Source organism: Rhinatrema bivittatum, chromosome 2, assembly GCF_901001135.1.
Source record: "Rhinatrema bivittatum chromosome 2, aRhiBiv1.1, whole genome shotgun sequence".
Lineage (NCBI taxonomy): Eukaryota > Metazoa > Chordata > Amphibia > Gymnophiona > Rhinatrematidae > Rhinatrema > Rhinatrema bivittatum.
Window position 1 is genome coordinate 357,999,634 of NC_042616.1, and position 20,086 is coordinate 358,019,719.

Sequence of the window (20,086 nt, forward strand, 5' to 3'; positions counted from 1 at the left end):
TGGGAGAGCACCAACCAGATGTAGCAGGAAAGGATCCTGTAGCAAGGACCTGCTCTCTAGGTGATGCATTGTCCTTTCGCACTGAGGATATCTCCCCAAGGCCTACTGCCCAGGAGGGAAGGGTTAGGTCGGCCGTCATAGTTGGTGATTCGATTATTAGGAATGTAGATAGCTGGGTGGCGGGTGGGCGTGAGGATCGCCTGGTAACATGCCTACCTGGTGCGAAGGTGGCGGACCTCACGCGTCACCTAGATAGGATTTTAGACAGTGCTGGGGAGGAGCCGGCTGTCGTGGTACACGTGGGCACCAACGACATAGGAAAATGTGGGAGGGAGGTTCTGGAAGCCAAATTTAGGCTCTTAGGTAGAAAGCTTAAATCCAGAACCTCCAGGGTAGCATTCTCTGAAATGCTCCCTGTTCCACGCGCAGGTCACCAGAGGCAGGCAGAGCTCCGGAGTCTCAATGCGTGGATGAGACGATGGTGCAAGGAAGAGGGATTCAGTTTTGTTAGGAACTGGGGAACCTTTTGGGGAAGGGGGAGTCTCTTCCGAAGGGATGGGCTCCACCTTAACCAGGGTGGAACCAGACTGCTGGCGCTAACCTTTAAAAAGGAGATAGAGCAGCTTTTAAACTAGAACAAAGGGGAAAGCCGACAGTCGCTCAGCAGCGCATGGTTCGGAGAGATGTATCTTTAAAGGATACTAATGATGCATTAGAATTAGGGCATCCCGACAGTGAGGTTCCAATAATTAGAAAAGTAGTCCAAGTGCCTGTAACTAAAAACTCACCTGAGCTAAAAAATTCTAACTTATCCCTATCAATTAAAAAGCAGAATAAAAATACAATCAAAAAACAAACTTTGAAATGTTTGTATGCTATTGCCAGAAGTCTAAGAAGTAAGATGGGAGAATTAGAATGTATAACAGTAAATGATGACATAGACTTAATTGGCATCTCAGAGACATGGTGGAAAGAGGATAACCAATGGGACAGTGCTATACCGGGGTACAAATTATATCGCAATGACAGAGAGGAGCAGTCGGGAGGAGGTGTGGCGCTTTATGTCTGGGATGGCATAGAGTCCAACAGGATAAACATCCTGCATGAGACTAAATACAAAATTGAATCTTTATGGGTAGAAATCCCTTGTGTATCAGGGAAGACTACAGTGATAGGGGTATACTACCGTCCACCTGGTCAAGATGGTGAGATGGACAGTGAAATGCTAAGAGAAATTAGGGAAGCTAACCAAATTGGTAGTGCAGTAATAATGGGAGACTTCAATTACCCCAATATAGACTGGGTAAATGTATCATCGGGTCACGCTAGAGAGATAACGTTCCTGGATGGAATAAATGATAGCTTTATGGAGCAATTGGTTCAGGAACCGATGAGAGAGGGAGCAATTTTAGATCTAATTCTCAGTGGAGCACAGGACTTAGTGAGAGAGGTAACGGTGGTGGGGCCGCTTGGCAATAGTGATCATAATATGATCAAATTTGATTTAATGACTGGAAAAGGAACAGTGTGCAAATCCAAGGCTCTCATGCTAAACTTTCAAAAGGGAAACTTGAAAAAATGAGAAAAATTGTTAGAAAAAACTGAAAGGAGCAGCTACAAAAGTAAAAAATGTCCAAGAGGCGTGGTCATTGTTAAAAAATACCATTCTAGAAGCACAGTCCAGATGTATTCCACACATTAAGAAAGGTGGAAAGAAGGCAAAACGATTACCGGCATGGTTAAAAGGGGAGGTGAAAGAAGCTATTTTAGCCAAAAGATCTTCATTCAAAAATTGGAAGAAGGATCCAACAGAAGAAATAGGATAAAGCATAAACATTGGCAAGTTAAATGTAAGACATTGATAAGACAGGCTAAGAGAGAATTTGAAAAGAAGTTGGGCTGTAGAGGCAAAAACTCACAGTAAAAAACTTTTTTAAATATATCCGAAGCAGAAAGCCTGTGAGGGAGTCAGTTGGACCGTTAGATGATCGAGGGGTTTAAAGGGGCACTTAGAGAAGATAAGGCCATCGCGGAAAGATTAAATGATTCTTTGCTTCGGTGTTTACTGAAGAGGATGTTGGGGAGGGTACCCGTAATGGAGAAGGTTTCATGGGTAATGATTCAGATGGACTGAATCAAATCACGGTTGAACCTAGAAGATGTGGTAGGCCTGATTGACAAACTGAAGAGTAGTAATCACCTGGACCGGATGGTATACACACCAGAGTTCTGAAGGAACTAAAAAATGAAATTTCAGACCTATTAGTAAAAATTTGTAACTTATCATTAAAATCATCCATTGTACCTGAAGACTGGAGGATAGCAAATGTAACCCCAATATTTAAAAAGGGCTCCAGGGGCGATCCGGGAAACTACAGACCGGTTAGCCTGACTTCAGTGCCAGGAAAAATAGTGGAAAGTGTTCTAAACATCAAAATCACAGAACATATAGAAAGACATGGTTTAATGGAACAAAGTCAGCATGGCTTTACCCAGGGCAAGTCTTGCCTCACAAATCTGCTTCACTTTTTGAAGGAGTTAATAAACATGTGGATAAAGGTGAACCGGTAGATATAGTATACTTGGATTTTCAGAAGGCGTTTGACAAAGTTCCTCATGAGAGGCTTCTAGGAAAAGTAAAAAGTCATGGGATAGGTGGCGATGTCCTTTCGTGGATTGCAAACTGGCTAAAAGACAGGAAACAGAGAGTAGGATTAAATGGGCAATTTTCTCAGTGGAAGGGAGTGGACAGTGGAGTGCCTCAGGGATCTGTATTGGGACCCTTACTGTTCAATATATTTATAAATGATCTGGAAAGAAATACGACGAGTGAGATAATCAAATTTGCAGATGACACAAAATTGTGCAGAGTAGTTTAAATCACAAGCAGATTGTGATAAATTGCAGGAAGACCTTGTGAGACTGGAAAATTGGGCATCCAAATGGCAGATGAAATTTAATGTGGATAAGTGCAAGGTGATGCATATAGGGAAAAATAACCCATGCTATAATTACACGATGTTGGGTTCCATATTAGGTGCTACAACCCAAGAAAGAGATCTAGGTGTCATAGTGGATAACACATTGAAATCGTCGGTTCAGTGTGCTGCGGCAGTCAAAAAAGCAAACAGAATGTTGGGAATTATTAGAAAAGGAATGATGAATAAAACGGAAAATGTCATAATGCCTCTGTATCGCTCCATGGTGAGACCGCACCTTGAATACTGTGTACAATTCTGGTTCGCCGCATCTCAAAAAAGATATAATTGCGATGGAGAAGGTACAGAGAAGGGCTACCAAAATGATAAGGGGAATGGAACAACTCTCCTATGAGGAAAGACTAAAGAGGTTAGGACTTTTCAGCTTGGAGAAGAGACGACTGAGGGGGATATGATAGAGGTGTTTAAAAATCATGAGAGGTCTAGAACGGGTAGATGTGAATCGGTTATTTACTCTTTCGGATAGTAGAAGGACTAGGGGACACTCCATGAAGTTAGCATGGGGCACATTTAAAACTAATCGGAGAAAGTTCTTTTTTACTCAACGCACAATTAAACTCTGGAATTTGTTGCCAGAGAATGTGGTTCGTGCAGTTAGTATAGCTGTGTTTAAAAAAGGATTGGATAAGTTCTTGAAGGAGAAGTCCATTACCTGCTATTAAGTTCACTTAGAGAATAGCCACTGCCATTAGCAATGGTTACATGGAATAGACTTAGTTTTTGGGTACTTGCCAGGTTCTTATGGCCTGGATTGGCCACTGTTGGAAACAGGATGCTGGGCTTGATGGACCCTTGGTCTGACCCAGTATGGCATTTTCTTATGTTCTTATGTTCTTATTATACATTTTGAGGGAACAATTTGCAAACAGCCTGCACAATAACAAATTATGCATTTTAACCCAGATATTATATGCAAATTTAGAAACAGAAACTAGCCACCTCTCTGAAAATTAGCAAATGTGAAAAAAGATGCATTAAAAGCACCTGAATAAATTGTACTTGCTATTTTTATGTGGAGAGCGGAGGGGGTAAAAAAAAAAGCATACATGTCTGAAAATCAAATGTGCACATGCATGGTTTTCCTCTCCCAGCCTAAACACACCCACAGGAATGCATCCTTTTAATGCATCTAAAAGTACATATGCTATGTAAACTGTACATACTTAAGGGGGGAATTATCGATTTGTCAATTTCGCCCAGATATTGACTGAACCTCAAACCCTGGAATCATTTCCTTTGCTGATATAAATGTTTCCTGGATTCATAACTCAAGTGCCTCCTGGAGGTTGATGTAGAAAATAGGAACCGAAGATAAGAATGGTGGTCTTAGAAGAGATCTATGACCCCCTGTACATGGCACGATAGCAGCTTACTGCACATCTTCATGTAGGCCTGATGTACACATTCATGAAAGTCATCATTCAACAACAACCAGTGTAGAAGCTCTCAATGCCATGTCAAAAGCCTCATCTGTCAAGCAAATAAAATGGTTTTTGCAATTCTCGCCTTGTGTCAAAAATGAACTAAGCTCAGCCCAGGCCTCTGTGGGAGGTGCTCAGTGAGGTGTTATACCTTCTCAAAAAAAAGTGTATAAGTAATGGACCATGTAGGTCAGGAGTCTGCTATGTGACACTCATGCCCCAGGGGCATGACAACATGAGCAGAAGACTTCCTGGCATGTTTTAGGGTGGACTTAGCAGTCACAGACTGGTGTAACAGTTAACAGTTTCATGGTAAATGACGGCAGATAAAGACCAAAAGGGTCCATCCAATCTGCCATGCAAGGTGTTTAAGGTTATAACTGCCACACCACACAGCTTACCCCAAAACAGAAAAGTTACCACAGGTTACCTCAGTGCTTCATTTTCATCTTCTTGCTATTAGGATTCCTCTGTGTTTATCTCCTGCCCTTTTATTTATTTTTCATTGCCCCTCCTCAAAGGCCCAGGGAAGAAGTACATAATATAAAACAAAATGCATTCCCAAAATAAAACAAGATAAACTGGCATGAAAAATATTACCCTAATCACCCAGAACACAGTTTCAGGTAAAAAGGGAAATCAACATGCACCCTTTTTGAATTCTGTCACTGTTTTTGTCTTTACCCCCTCCTCTTTTGGGAGGGCACTCCAAGCAACTACCGCACTTTCCATTAAAAAATAAAAATTCTTGATGCCGTTCCTCTGTCTATATCCTAGAAGCTTTATATCATGACTATTTCTACAGCTTCCTTTCCACTGGGTGTGTCTACTGGATGTGTCCTCCAAGCTTTAGCAGCAAGGGCCACATAAACACGAGAGCCATTTAGTGAATACAGTATTACTAGCAACTGTACCCGTTCTACGTCCGGGCGGCGAGTCTTTTTATTGGCACATACGCTCTTGTATGGAAGGGATGTGGAGGCACATTTGCTAAAGCCAGGGCTGGCAAAGTTTATTTACCAAGCTGTGTCTCGCACTCCCCCACACCCCCTCTCCTCTGTCACACCCACATTCTCTCTCACCAGCATCCCCCCTCCCCTCATATAGGCTCCCTCTCTCTGAAACCCATACTCAAGCATCCCCCACACCCACCCTTTCTTACCTCTCATGATCTCTCTCACACCCTCTCCACCACCCTCTTACCAACCATGCTCTCTCTCACCCTCCCCGACACACATTCTCTCTCATCGGCATGCCGCGGGACCCGCGCCGTTCGCGATGAAGATGAAGGCCCGGCGCGCCGTTCGCAGCACACAGGGGCCTTCCATTTTCGCCTTGAGCAGAAAATAACAGCGAAGATCCCGGCATGCCGCGAACGGAGTGCGACCTGCGGCACACGCTCCGTTCGCGGCGAAAATGGAACAGTTCCCCTATGAGGAAAGACTAAAGAGGTTAGGACTTTTCAGCTTGGAGAAGAGACGGCTGAGGGGGGATATGATAGAGGTGTTTAAAATCATGAGAGGTCTAGAACGGGTAGATGTGAATCGGTTATTTACTCTTTCGGATAATAGAAAGACTAGGGGGCACTCCATGAAGTTAGCATGTGGCACATTTAAAAGTAATCGGAGAAAGTTCTTTTTTACTCAACGCACAATTAAACTCTGGAATTTGTTGCCAGAGGATGTGGTTAGTGCAGTTAGTGTAGCTGTGTTTAAAAAAGGATTGGATAAGTTCTTGGAGGAGAAGTCCATTACCTGCTATTAATTAAGTTGACTTAGAAAATAGCCACTGCTATTACTAGCAACAGTAACATGGGATAGACTTAGTTTTTGGGTACTTGCCAGGTTCTTATGGCCTGGATTGGCCACTGTTGGAAACAGGATGCTGGGCTTGACAAACCCTTGGTCTGACCCAGTATGGCACGTTCTTATGTTCTTATGCCCCCGTGTGCCACGATCGGCACGCCTGGGCCTTCATCTTCGCCACAAACGGAGAGTGTGCTGCGGGACGTGCTCTGTTCGCGGCATGCCAGGGTCTCCTCTACTATTTTCTGCCTGTCCTGCGATGGCCGCTGTCCTTCCAGTTTTGAATAGTCTTCCGGCAAGGGAGGAAATCGGCGAGGTGAGGGAGGAAATCTGCAGGAAGGAGGAATTCTGCGCAAAATCTGCATTCCGCAGTAGTGCTGAATTCCCCCAGGAGTACCTCTTGTAGCTGGTTTTGTGACATGGCCGATGTACGGCGTGTTTAAGCCTCCAAGGCGCCCAGGGAGCCACCTGCGCCATCTATCGGCGGGCTGGGGAACATTAGCAAGCACTGACGGACTCACTACCAAGCCAGATATATAATGGATTTTCATGGTCTTGTCTGAGGCTTCAGTGTAATCTGGGAAACAGTCAGAAGATTTCTGCATCAATTTGGTGTTTAGCAAACAATGCAGAAGTCTCAGTCTTCTGCCTGGTCATACAGTAGGGACTACAGGCCTCCAATGCTTTCCTGGATATCTGAGGAAAAAGGCACACATCTTTTTTTAATCTTTCAAACTGATGCAAAAATTTCTTCACAGTGGCGCCCCCAAGGTATCACCACAGTGATGGATCTATCACTTATGTCTAACAGCCAGTACTGGAGGGTTGGTCTGCTCCTGCTAGCACATACCACTGGTTTACCAACGGTGGGTAGAGGTGACATCCCTCAAGCAATCCTGCTTAGAATTTTGAAAATCTGGGGGGAAAACACAGACACATTCCCAAGGCAAGAAATGAAAAGACTGAAATTCTGACATTCCCTAATTAGCAGCTGATTAATAGCAGTTAATGGACTTCTCCTCCAAGATCTTATCCAAACCTTTTTTGAACCCAGCTACACTAACTGCACTAACCACATCCTCTGGCAACAAATTCCAGAGCTTAATTGTGCATTGAGTGAAAAATAATTTTCTCCGATTAGTCTTAAATGTGCTACTTGCTAACTTCATGGAGTGCCCCTAGTCCTATCTGAAAGTGTAAATAACTGATTCACATCTACTCATTCAAGACCTCTCTTCTCATGATTTTAAAGACCTCTATCATATCCCCCCTCAGCCGTCTCTTCTCCAAGCTGAACAGTCCTAACCTCTTCAGCCTTTCCTCATAGGTGAGCTGTTCCATCCCCTTTTTCATTTTGGTTGCCCTTCTCTGTACCGTCTCCAGTGCAACTATATCTTTTTTGAAATGCGGTGACCAGAACATTACTCAGTACTCAAGGTACAGTCTCACCATGGAGCGATACAGAGGCATTAAGACACTTTCCGTTTTATTCACCATTCCTTTCCTAAAAATTCGTAACATTGTTTGCTTTTTTGATTGCTGCAGCACACTGAGCTGTCAATTTCAATTTATTACCCACTATGATGCTTAGATCTTTTTCCTGGGTGGTAGCTCCTAATATGGAACCTAATATCGTGTAACTACAGCAAGGGTTATTTTTTTCTATATGCAACACCTTGTACTTGTCCACATTAAATTTCATCTGCCATTAGGATGCCCAATCTTCCAGTCTCGCAAGGTCCTCCTGTAATGTATCACAATCTGCTTGTGATTTAACTACTCTGAATAATTTTATATCATCTGCAAATTTGATAACCTCACTCGTATTCCTTTCCAGATCCCTGAGGCACTCCACTGTTTACTCTCTTCCACTGAGAAAATTGACCATTTAATCCTACTCTCTGTTTCCTGTCTTTTAACCAGTTTGTAATCCACAAAAGGACACTGCCTCCTATCCCATGGCCCTTTAGTTTTAAATATTGTGGAACTGGGAATGGAAGGCAGCAAAGTGGTTATTAAGACCAATGACAAGAGAACCACAAAGGTTGCAGGACCAGATGTGCAGGTCTGCAGCACTCATAGTTACTTCTAATAAACCACTGTCTGAACTGCAACATCAACTAAAATGATCTGGATAAAACAGCTCACAATTTACCAACACAGCATTCTACTGCGACAATCTTAGATCCTATAAGAAATCCTAACACAGGAGGAGTGAAGCTCAATAGAGCACAAGCTTTGAGAGACCAGAAGTATACTAATAAGATAGAACAGCCTTGGCTCCTTTTACCAGATGGGACCAGGCAGATCTTAAGGCATAGGGCAATCTTGGTGTGTTAGTTTCAGCACAAAGGGGGAAACAAACCAGCTGTTATGAAAACACAGAATATTGCAATGCCCATTAATCCCACCAATTATGCTTTCCTATTGTAAGAGCATTGACCCTACTTCATTTCCAGCTTTACATTTACCGCCATGCAGCTAATGTGTTGATCCTATGCTCTATGCTAGTTTTGTTTTTCCCATTTCTACTGGGAAGCTATTTCATATATCCACTACCCTTTCTGTAAAGAAATTCTTCCTAATATTACTACTCAGTCTACCTCACCACCCCTGTTCTAGACTTCGGTTTCCACTGAAAAATGTCCACCTCTTGCATTTATATCATTGAGGTATATTTATTAGAGATGTGAATCGAAACCAGAATCGGTTCGGATTTCAGTTCCGATTCACATCTCTATAGATGTGAATCGGAACCAGAATCGGTTCGGATTTCAGTTCCGATTCACATCTCTAATATTTATGTCTAATCATGTCCCTCCTCTCCTTTCTCCTAAAGTATACATATTAAGGCCCTTATGTTTCACCACTAAGAGCCTAGCAAACCCAAACTTTAAGAGTTAGGCACCTAGATCTGGGTCTAAAATTTTTCACAAGCTAATGTCTTAAAGTTAGATGCATTAAATCCCAAGAAACTTGAATTTAGGACTCTCAAAACTGAGGATAGGTTAGGACAGGTCAGGGGGAAAAAGTTAGGAGCCCAGCACTCATTTTCAGCACTAGGGCCTAACTTTGGAAGCCAAATCTAGACACTGCAGGACAGCCCTAAACTGGCCACTTGTCATTCCACTCCCACAGACTGGATAGCAAATTAAGTTGCAGGGCCCACATCCCTCTGATCTCCACTCCCTCCAGGAAATAGTTTAACAACCAGAGCTGACAGCTGCTGCAAGCCCCCTTTCTGCCAGGAGCACATCTGAAGATAGCCCTCTGAACTCACACCCCCCCGGACGCCCCAGAAGCCTGCTTGGCCACCCTGAATAGTTCCATTACTCAGCCAGAACAGTAGTTTAGGTGCCTCAGTTTTAAAATGCTTTATATTTTAATTTAGGAACCTAAAAACAGCTGGATATAGGAGCTTAGATTAGGTATCTAGGACACCTAAATCAAAGTGCTTGGTGCTTTTTAAAAAATCTGGCTCATAGGGTTTATGGTGCATACTCTGCTCTGGACTACCTCTACCCTATCCTTCTGCACATGCAGCCTTCAGAACTGGCTATAATATTCCCTATGGAGTCGCACCATTTGTACACACACACCATTATTTCCTTTGTTCTACTGGTGGCACTTTTCCTTATATGCACACATTCCTCTAGCTCTCACCATTGTCTTGTTACACACCTTTTTAACACTGAGATCATTGTATGATCACATCGAGATTCCTTTCCTATCTGCTATACATCAGCACCTCACTTCCATTCCCCCACCCAAAGAATGTACAATTCTCTTGAATTCCTGAACCATTAATGTATCTTTAAGTTAAAACACTAATCCTATAATTCTGACAGTTAGTCATGGTATCATTGATATTTTTATTTATGCTTCAGGAGATCACATTAACCCTCTATTTTTTTCATATATTAAAAAGGAATATTTAGTTATGGCAATATAAAAAACAAAACCATACCTTAGAAAGAGTTTAGCTTGCATTAAGTGAGGTGTAACAAGCAGGAAGTCATCAATTAATCTCAGCAGTATTCTGAAATTAAACAATCATTAAGAGTAATGATTTTTGGGGTTTTTTTTAAACATTTAGAAAAGGTCAGTCAACAGTTTAAGAGCTACAAACAGATCTTATTTTCAGGATATCAACCATGAATCTTCATCTACTGCATTTAAAATAGCTGCATATTTTCATTACCCTTAAAAGTCAAACCATTTGTAGCCAAGGACCAGAGTTATGTACATGTACTATCCCTCCAGCCCACTTTGGGAAGGAGGTCATACTTCCCAGCCCCGCTGAGCACTGACCCACTCACTGAAGGACTGGGGAAAGCAGATTCTGTGAATAGGGGGACAGAATAAACCCATAGGGCCCTAAAATGATCACACTCCACCAAATAAACACAGTCCACATTAGAAGCGTTGTGTTCCAAACTGGAAAATAGCTTTAATCAAACTTTAAAGAGGTACAAAAATCAAACTGCCCCAAAGTACAAAAATCAAAACAGGATACAGTTTTATAAGTTCCAAAAATCACAGGAAATGGTGAATACAGTTCCTTATTTATTTTTATTTAAAGTTATTTTCCACATCTTCTACAATATTTAGTGCAGAGTAGAGTAAAAACATACATATTCAATAAAAATCAGACATTTATTTAAAAAGTATTAAGTTCTTGACGAAGTCCATTACCTGCTATTAATCAAGTTGACTTAGAAAATAACCACTGCTATTACTATCATCAGTAGCATGGGATAGACTTAGTTTTTGGGTACTTGCCAGGTACTTAATATAGCCTGGAGTGATCACTGTTGGAAACAGGATGCTTTGCTTGATGAACCGTTGGTCTGACCCAGTATGACATGTTCTTAATCTGTCTCTATCTCCTGTTTTGGTGTTTAAGCTTTGTCTCCTCTGAATGTACTCTTCTACACACAGCTTGTTGGGGTTGTGGTCATTAAAATGGATGAAGTGTGCACACACTTATCTCTAGAATGTATTGGCTGGCTGACACTGCTGGGGTACGAAGCTAGCTAGCACAGGCAGGAGCTTTCGACTCAGCAATCTCTCCTTCTCCCTATTGGCCTATATTTTACAAAATCAACAAAAGTCTTATTTCCTCCTCCAATAATCTTTCTTCAGTTAGTGAGAGTGTTACCTAATGTGAATATCCTCAACAGCTTGGTGATACTGTGAGTCAAACTAAAAGAAAAACAAAGGATAATTATGTTCCCCTACACCAGTGGTTCTCAACCTTTTTTCGGCTGGGACACACCTGACAGATGGTTCTCAAGTGCGTGACACACTGAACATGTGACCATCACGGGACAAAATGTAAATATACATTCTACATCCTCAGGAACCACGTCAACCCCCCAAAATGGGTGCAGAGCAGAACTAGGGCATTACCCGTACGGCTCACCATACAAAAAAAGATATTCTGGATCTGATGACATCTCAGTAAAAGCAAAACAAACTCTTTTTACTGGCAGGCACAATACCCCTCCTTATGAAAAGACAGTAATTTACCACTACAAATATTTAACCAGGCCCTAAACACTAATACACCTCCTATTGGGAAAACAGAGCAAGCCAAGCTTTTATAGATACCCACTTAGAAATAATTGTAAAACTATACTAATAAATGTTACAAAACAGCTGATGAACAGAATAACATCCAACAATTAAAAACTTATAAAAATTAATAAAAATTGTCTAAATATCAAAATATTTCAAAACAGCAGACACATCACATAATACCCAATAATTAAAATGGCAGTCAATCAAGAAAAATAAACTTAAAAAGCTGCCTTTACTTACCCTCTCCAGCAACTCTCCTACTCCTTTCCCTTGCAGACCAATAGCACTCACGAGAAGCAGCAGTGGCTGCTAAAGCTATGTCCTCACAGTCCTCTTCCTTAAGGCCCACAACCAGTCACAACCAGCCTCTGTCTCATACAGACTAGTAACTTCCCTAACTAGTATCTCTTCCTCACACACACACACACCAGTCACCTCCCTGACCAGTCTCTGTCTCTCACATACACACCAGTCACCTCCCTGACCAGTCTTTGTCTCACACACACACACACACCAGTCACCTCCCTGACCAGTCTCTCTCAATCACATACATGCTCTGTCACTTACATACAATCTCACGCATACTCTGTCACTTACAACCACACCCACTGCCACTCATGCACCCATTGTACCACACACACACACAAGCTCTCACTCATGCACCCAGGCACCCATTCTACCACACACACACACTGCCACTCATGCACCCATTGTATCACACACACAAGCTCTCACTCATGCACCCAGGCACCCATTCTACCACACACATACAAAGCTGCCACTCACCACCCAGGCACCCATTCTACCACAGGCACACACACAAAGCTGCCACTCACCACCCAGGCACCCATTCTACCACAGGCACTCATGCAACCAGGCATGCATTCCAACACACACACACACACACACACACAAAGCTGCCACTCACCACCCAGGCACCCATTCTACCACAGGCACACACACAAAGCTGCCACTCACCACCCAGGCACCCATTCTACCACAGGCACTCATGCAACCAGGCATGCATTCCAACACACACACAGCTGCCACTCAAGCACCCAGGCACCCATTCTAACACACACATACACCAGCTCTCACTCACGCATCCATTCCACCACACACACAAGTTCTCACTCATGCACCCAGGCACCCATTCTACCACAGGCACACAAGCTCTCACTCACGCACCCATTCCACCACACACACACACACACAAGCTCTCACTCATGCACCCAAGCACCCATTCTACCACAGGCACACAAGCTCTCACTCATGCACCCATTCTACCACAGGCACACAAGCTCACATGGAGCCTCTTCTCATTGTTTGGCCCAATAAGCCTGGCCTCCACTTCTCAGCTGCCTCTGGCCTGACCTCCCGCGGTGCACAACATCTCTCCAGCCGCCTCCTGTGGTGCGCAGAGTCTCTCAGCTCTTCAGCTGTCGGCAGCGGTGCACAGAGTCTCTACATTCTTCGGCCCCACTGGCATCAGTGCGCAGGTCTCTTCATTCTTCAGCACCGCTGGTGTCGGCGCGCAGCGTCTCTTCATTCTTCAGCCCCGCTGGCGTCGGCACGCAGGTCTCTCCGCTCTTCAGCCGCCGCCAGCGGCGCACAGGTCTCTTCATTCTTCGGCCCCGCTGGCATCGGCGCGTAGGTCTCTCCGCTCTTCAGCCACCGCCGGTGGCGTGCAGGTCTCTTCATTTTTCGGCCCGGCTGGCGTCAGCGCGCATGTCTCTCCGCTCTTCAGCCGCTGCCGGTGGCGCACAGGTCTCTTCATTCTTCGGCCCCACTGGGGTCGACGCGCAGGTCTCTCCGCTCTTCAGCCACTGCCGGTGGCGTGCAGGTCTCTTCATTTTTCGGCCCCGCTGGCGTCGGGGCACAGGTCTCTCCGCTCTTCAGCCGCCGGCAGCGGCACACAGCGTCTCTTCTTTCTTCAGCCCTGCCAGCCTGGCCTCCAGCGGTGGCGCGCAGCGTCTCTCCATTCTTCAGCCCCGCGCCTGGGGAGAAGGGAAGCACAAGCGGGGCAGTGGAACACCAGGAGCCGCGACACACCTGCCAGTGCTTGGCGACACACCGGTTGAGAACCACTGCCCTACACTATAACAAGGACAGAGGGTGACTGTACTAATCTATTCTCTCATATACTTTCTTAACCTAATTTGTTCAGGGTGCATTAAGAGCATAAGTTACATCTTTTCCTTTATTGTATGATTTTGTGTAGAAAAGGGCAACTGCTTTGCAATGGTATGCTCTATGGTGCCTCTATCACTTCCTTTAGCTATTTCATTTCTTACAGCCTTGCAATTGTCCTATATGATACTGAAATAGGGAGAAGGCTCTTTCTCCTACAGGAAGTTTTGACCTTTCACTACAGTGGCAACGCACAAGATTTTTATTTTTTTTTTAAAGGAAGTCTCTCTAAAGGCGGGGGGGGGGGGGGGTTGTTTTGTTTTTTTAATGGTAAATTAATTGTACATTTTGTGCCATGAAGATGTTTGCTTTTTTTCTTGTATAAATGCTACCACTCTCACTTTCGAAATTCTGTGATAGTTCCAGTGCAGTCACAGATTCTACTCACCCTGATGCCTAATAATATGAATAATAATATGAATATGAAAACCTGGCTCTTCACCGAAGCCTTCACTTAAATTAAATTCACCTAAATTAAGCACCACACTACCTATAATACACCATACATATTAAGGTTTCACTTGTATATTACGCCATGTTCAAAGTATACTCATTCATTAAGGGGTAGATTTTCAAATACCGCGAATAGGCGTACTTTTGTTGGCGCTCCAGGCGCAAACAAAAGTACGCTGGATTTTAGTAGATACGCGCGGAGCCGCGCGTATCCGCTAAAATCCGGGATCGGCGCGCGCAAGGCTATCGATTTTGTATAGCCGGCGCGCCGAGCCGCGCAGCCTACCCCCGTTCCCTCCGAGGCCGCTCCAAAATCGGAGCGGCCTCGGAGGGAATCCTCTAACGCCCTCCCCTCCCCTTCCCCTCCCTTCCTCTACCTAACCCACCCACCCGGCCCTGTCTACATCCCCCCCTTACCTTTCTCCGGGGATTTACGCCTCCCGGAGGGAGAAGTAAATCCCCGCGCGCCAGCGGGCCTGTTGCGCGCCGGGACGCGACCTGGGGGCGGGTACGGAGGGCGCGGCCACGCCCCCAGACCGCCCCGGGCCGTAGCCACGCCCCCATACCCGCCCCCAAAACGCTGCCGACACGCCCCCTAAACGCCGCAACGACCGGGCCCGCCCCCGACACGCCCCCCTCGGAGAACCCCGGGACTTACGCGAGTCCCGGGGCTCTGCGCGCGCCGGTAGGCCTATGTAAAATAGGCTCACCGGCGAGCAGGGCTCTGAAAATCCGCCCCTAATTGTTCTCTGTAAAAATCTAATGCTTAATTCACAATACTCCTTGTTTAATGTATACCTTATTTATTAACTAACTGTGCACTGTTGATTGTTTACTGTTCTATGTACACCATGTATATGGTATTTCTAATGCTGGTTATCAGTAAACCAAAGCGATATGTACTTGCACATGATCTCCGGTATATAAAAATCTTTAAATAAATAAATAATAAATGTGGCACTATGTTCTGTTTTCCTGCATATAAACAACTCTAATCATCTGGTCTAATCAAGATATATTGTATTTATTATACTGGGTATAATCAAAGGTATACTCAGGAAGCAAAGGTATCAAATACTTACAGCATGTACATAGCACAGCTCAGGCAGGGACGTTTGCTTAAAAAAAATTCTTAGTGCAGGCTGTTTCTAAATACATCTTTTTCTGCTAACTCATGATGACTCCTATATTTTTCTCCAGGCTACAAGAGTTCCGTTAATCTTACTGCCAAATGCAGCTGCTCTTAGCTCCCCGTTATATCTTATCATGCGTTGTACATGCATTCTGTCTCACAGTTTAGTTCCTTTATCTCCCTAGGCGTTGTCTAATGCCCATCCTGTGACTTCCATCTGGGTTTTGCTGATGCTTGTGGTTTCTTGCAGTACCAGTTTATGCTGGCCTGTTCCTCAGGGCCTAGTTTATTTCAAGGCCTCTGGTATTTTTGATCAGCATATTCTACAATCTTCCCTTGAGCCAGGTTGACTCCTGGCTCACACTGGTCTTTCAATTCATCCCAAATTCTTCACACAGGGGAAATAGCATAGGCACTAGGGTTTCTTCTGGATATCTGTGGACACTTCCCTTGCACCTCCCTTTTTACCTACCCTCACTTTCCATTTCCCATCTATCCTCGGTACTGGTTGTGGTCTGGAGCAATCTAGCAGTCCTCGAGTTTATATTATTATATGCTATCATATTCATTACTCCTGATGTTGGCAGCGACATTTTAGGGCGACAATATTGTAATATTGAACAAATACATGGAATACAAAAACATAATATTATGCCTAAAACTAGTAATCCGAACAAAACTCCTACTATTGTGGGAAATATGCGCTTGCCAGCAAGCCATTTCATCAGGGTTAAACACTAACTTCCCTTCTCCCTGACATTTGCCTGAATAAAAGCATCACTTGTGCTTAAGCCCCTCTGCCTAGGAGAGGATACCTGACTTCATGTATTTCTCTGGCCTATAATTAATCCTGTTAGCCTGAAAGAAGGGCTGGGTGTTCCCTAGTCAGAGGCAGGACAAAGTCAGGAGGTGTAGATTTCAGCAGCCAATGATATGATCCGTGCACACCCCCTGAGCCAAAGCCAATGGTGTAATGACTCTTCTGTTGCTATGGGAAAGTAGCCAATCATGTAATGACACATCATCTGCCTTTGTATGAATGTACAATAAAAGGAAGAGGCTCGGGAGGACAAACCCTCTTTGCCCTCTTTGCCTTCCCTCCTCCTGCCTGCGATGAAAGCTCTTCATTACTGCTACATACTATCCTTCAAGTGACTAGATAAATTAGAAAACCAGGACGTTATGGAATCCCACCAAGTTACTGAGATTCCTCCCTCAAAATCGCCAACTTGAAGTCTAGCTAGTTCTTGTATCTTTTGCATTGCGTTGTGAACTATATGAGAATATGTATAAACATGTATTTAAATACTGGTCCTTTTAGGACTAGCAAACATAGAAAAACAAGGGCTAACAATCAGATTTGCAAGAAAAAGCTCCTTCTGAGTAATGGGTCAGAATATCCTTATCAATACCTAAACCCCATCTAAACTACATGGCCCTGGAGTTTAACTGACACAGAGATCTGCCCAATTTAAAACAATAGCACAGCGTGCCTGTGGCCTGCCAGGAGTGTCCACAGTGATTGGTCTCAGTATCTTGACTCTTCTGTCATCCATTGCGATTTCCATTCTTCTTGTTGTATGTGGTTGGCCTCTCTGACTTCTGGGGGACACCCAGCTCATCAGGATATATATATATAAGCCACCTTTCATTGATTATCCAGCATCAGGCCTACTGCGCTCAGTATAGCCTGCGTCCACATGTGCAGGTATTTGGGTGCCTCTCCACCCCTCGGTGAAGTATGGTCTTAGGTCCTTGCTCAACAGCATCTCCCACTGGCAGCATGCGGCCTGCTAGTCTCATTATCTTTTAGGTATCTGGAACAGTTAAACTCAGGTGTAATACATACTCCCCCACCCCCTGGTGGTGCCCAAAAAACAACAACAACAAAAATAACTGTTTCAAAAATCCAGTCTAGGTCTTTCTAAAATAAAAAATTATTGTCTGAACCATTAACACAGAGAAGAGCAACTACAGAGCAATAAAACTGCATCAATTCAAACGGTATCATTAATGTGAGAATCAAAATAATAACAATTGCAAGTAACAGTGTGACTAGGTACTACTGGGTGTATCACAATCACATTTCATCAAAATTATCAGTTATTACATTTCAAAGAGATATACATATTACTTAAAAACATTGTCTAAGTCCCCCATGGGTCAAGGAAAGTCTGAGCACTTCAGTCCATATAATGAAAGATTCAAGGTATCTTCTGTGGCAAAAGGTGGGATGACTTCAAGTTATGAGGTCAATGACAAATGAAGTGAATATGTCTTGCAGCACAGCACTCTGGAAGCTGTCCTCGAAGTACAGCCGCTGCACTCCCAGCACTAATTCAGATGTTTGTGTGTATGGCTTAATACCTGATATAAGATGAATAAAATCAAACTTAAGTAAATAAGAAACTCTAGAATAAACATCAATAAATTCCCGTATGCAATAATCCCTATATACACTATTCACATGGATATCCAATATTATGTTATCATAAATGCAAAGAAATAGCTACATAATATCTAATCCCTTTTTTGCTGACAGTGTCTACGGGGAAAGGCCCCCCTACTTGGAGTGGAGAATTACTAACAGCATCACTTGAACCTGTACCTAAACAAATGATGGGAAAGTACTGGTATCTAGTATATTAGGCCTTGACTGGAGACAGCTCTCCTACACAAGCTGCGGCCGTGCCGACTCAGAATTGTGCTTTCATAGTAGGGAAGACAAATACATTCCGTTCCCTTGGGTACAACTGTACTGGCAAGTAATCAAAAAGTCACCCCTTAGCATAATATACTCTAAAACATTATTAAAACATTTAGTCAAACGTTAGCAGTGACTGCTTCACTTAAATGACGTCAGAAGCTATTGTGTATTCAGTGCACTTTTCTAGTCAGTAAACTCTGTCTTCATCTACACACAATGACACACAAACAGAACAAGAGAACCACAGACAGAAAACAAGTATTGAACATTAAAGTTCAAAAAGTAGGCCTTTTTTTTTAAAAGTAAAAACAAAAATCTTTGGATCCACAATTAAACAAAAATCAGAATTTTTAAAACAGATCTGTTCAGAAAAAAAACAAAATCTAGGAGAAAAAAAAACCCCTCAGCTTCCTATACAGCAGCTTTTATTCTTGTAAATCTGTAAAAGAAAAATCTCACATACAAAGAGAGGTTAATTCTAAACTTTTAAATCACATTACAAAGTATTAAACAGCTAGCTATAAGTAACTGAGCAGCACCGTTAAGGTAAAAATCACTACTTTGATTATCTTCTAACTAAAAGATTCTAATTGCTTAATCACGGAAACCAGAATTGTTTACATTCTTTCAAGTTTATCCCACATACTGCTGCTCTAAAAAGTGCTGTTTCTTAGTTACTGCTTTTAATTCTAGTGTAGTGTCCTTGTGAAACACACGACACCTTCTGTTGTCACATAATGCTAAAGTTAAATACACACATACATAATCATGACACATTTGTGTAAGAGCGACAGAACTAAAAAGTGTTCTACTACTGCAAAGAAAGGAATGATAGGGGCAATAAAATATAACTGAGTGTTGCCAGGCACTCCCCTTTTCCTAAACCTGGTAGTGTGTGTTACTGGGGTATTGTGCGCCACTGGGGCATCTACCCTATCTGCTGTTGTCTCACGACACTTTTTATTCTGTCCCTCAATTGTTCTTAAACACGTTTCTAAAAGTTTTAAAGAGGTTGGGTCATTATGCTGATAGCCACAGGCTCCAAATGTTTCATTAATCTGTTCACGGGCTGGGGAATCTAATTCTATAACGGGAGTACAATTAACTCTGTTCGTGATATCAACCCTAGCGGAGTTCCCTGTAGGCTGATATCCAGCTGCCTTCAAAGGCTGGTCACTAACTTTCTGTGTCTGTATAGCAGGAAATTCATGCCCCATTCTATCTTGCTGTGTGAAATCTTCTAACACTTGGGTAACCTCCTGTTCTACCGCTTGCCCATTTGCAGTTTGTTTTATCCTACGCCGAACAATAGGGCATGCTTGTTCGCCAGTATTTATTTTTGACGGGGATTCTACTTCTGCCTCCTCTGCACTGTCTGTATCTGTGGAATCCCAAATATTCCCGTCCCATGTTTCAGGATTCCATTCAGTTTTCATTTTATTCACTTGTCTATGCTTTCGATATTTATGCTGTGCCAGCCGCACAGCCGCTTGTTCTGCCACTGATTGATAATGGTCTGCTTTCTGGGAAACTGTTTCTAAGTGGCATCGCAACATAATGTTGTCTTTTTGCAGACCATCCATTTCTTTTTCAAGTGCAGCTAATTTCAATTGCAAACTGTGCTTTTCTTCATGACAGAAAATAGAAACAAAACTATATACACGCTAGTATCAAACCACACAATAAGTACAAAAAAAAAATATCACGTCAATTTTTCTGCAGTATTTTAACTCTGGGTACCCGTTTTCCAAGATTCACACAGGACCTGGCTTATAAAATGACTTCTCCTTGACCAC

General features: G+C 43.3%; 1 protein-coding gene across 1 annotated transcript in view; it reads right to left on the reverse strand.

Moving 5' to 3' along the window:
* The window catches only part of TERT (telomerase reverse transcriptase), a 273,000-nt gene that overhangs the window by 106,540 nt on the left and 146,374 nt on the right, over positions 1–20,086 (reverse strand). The window contains exon 10 of the mRNA XM_029589929.1: positions 10,193–10,264. Coding sequence (XP_029445789.1) covers positions 10,193–10,264 — 72 coding nt within the window. The remainder of the gene's footprint in view (positions 1–10,192; positions 10,265–20,086) is intronic.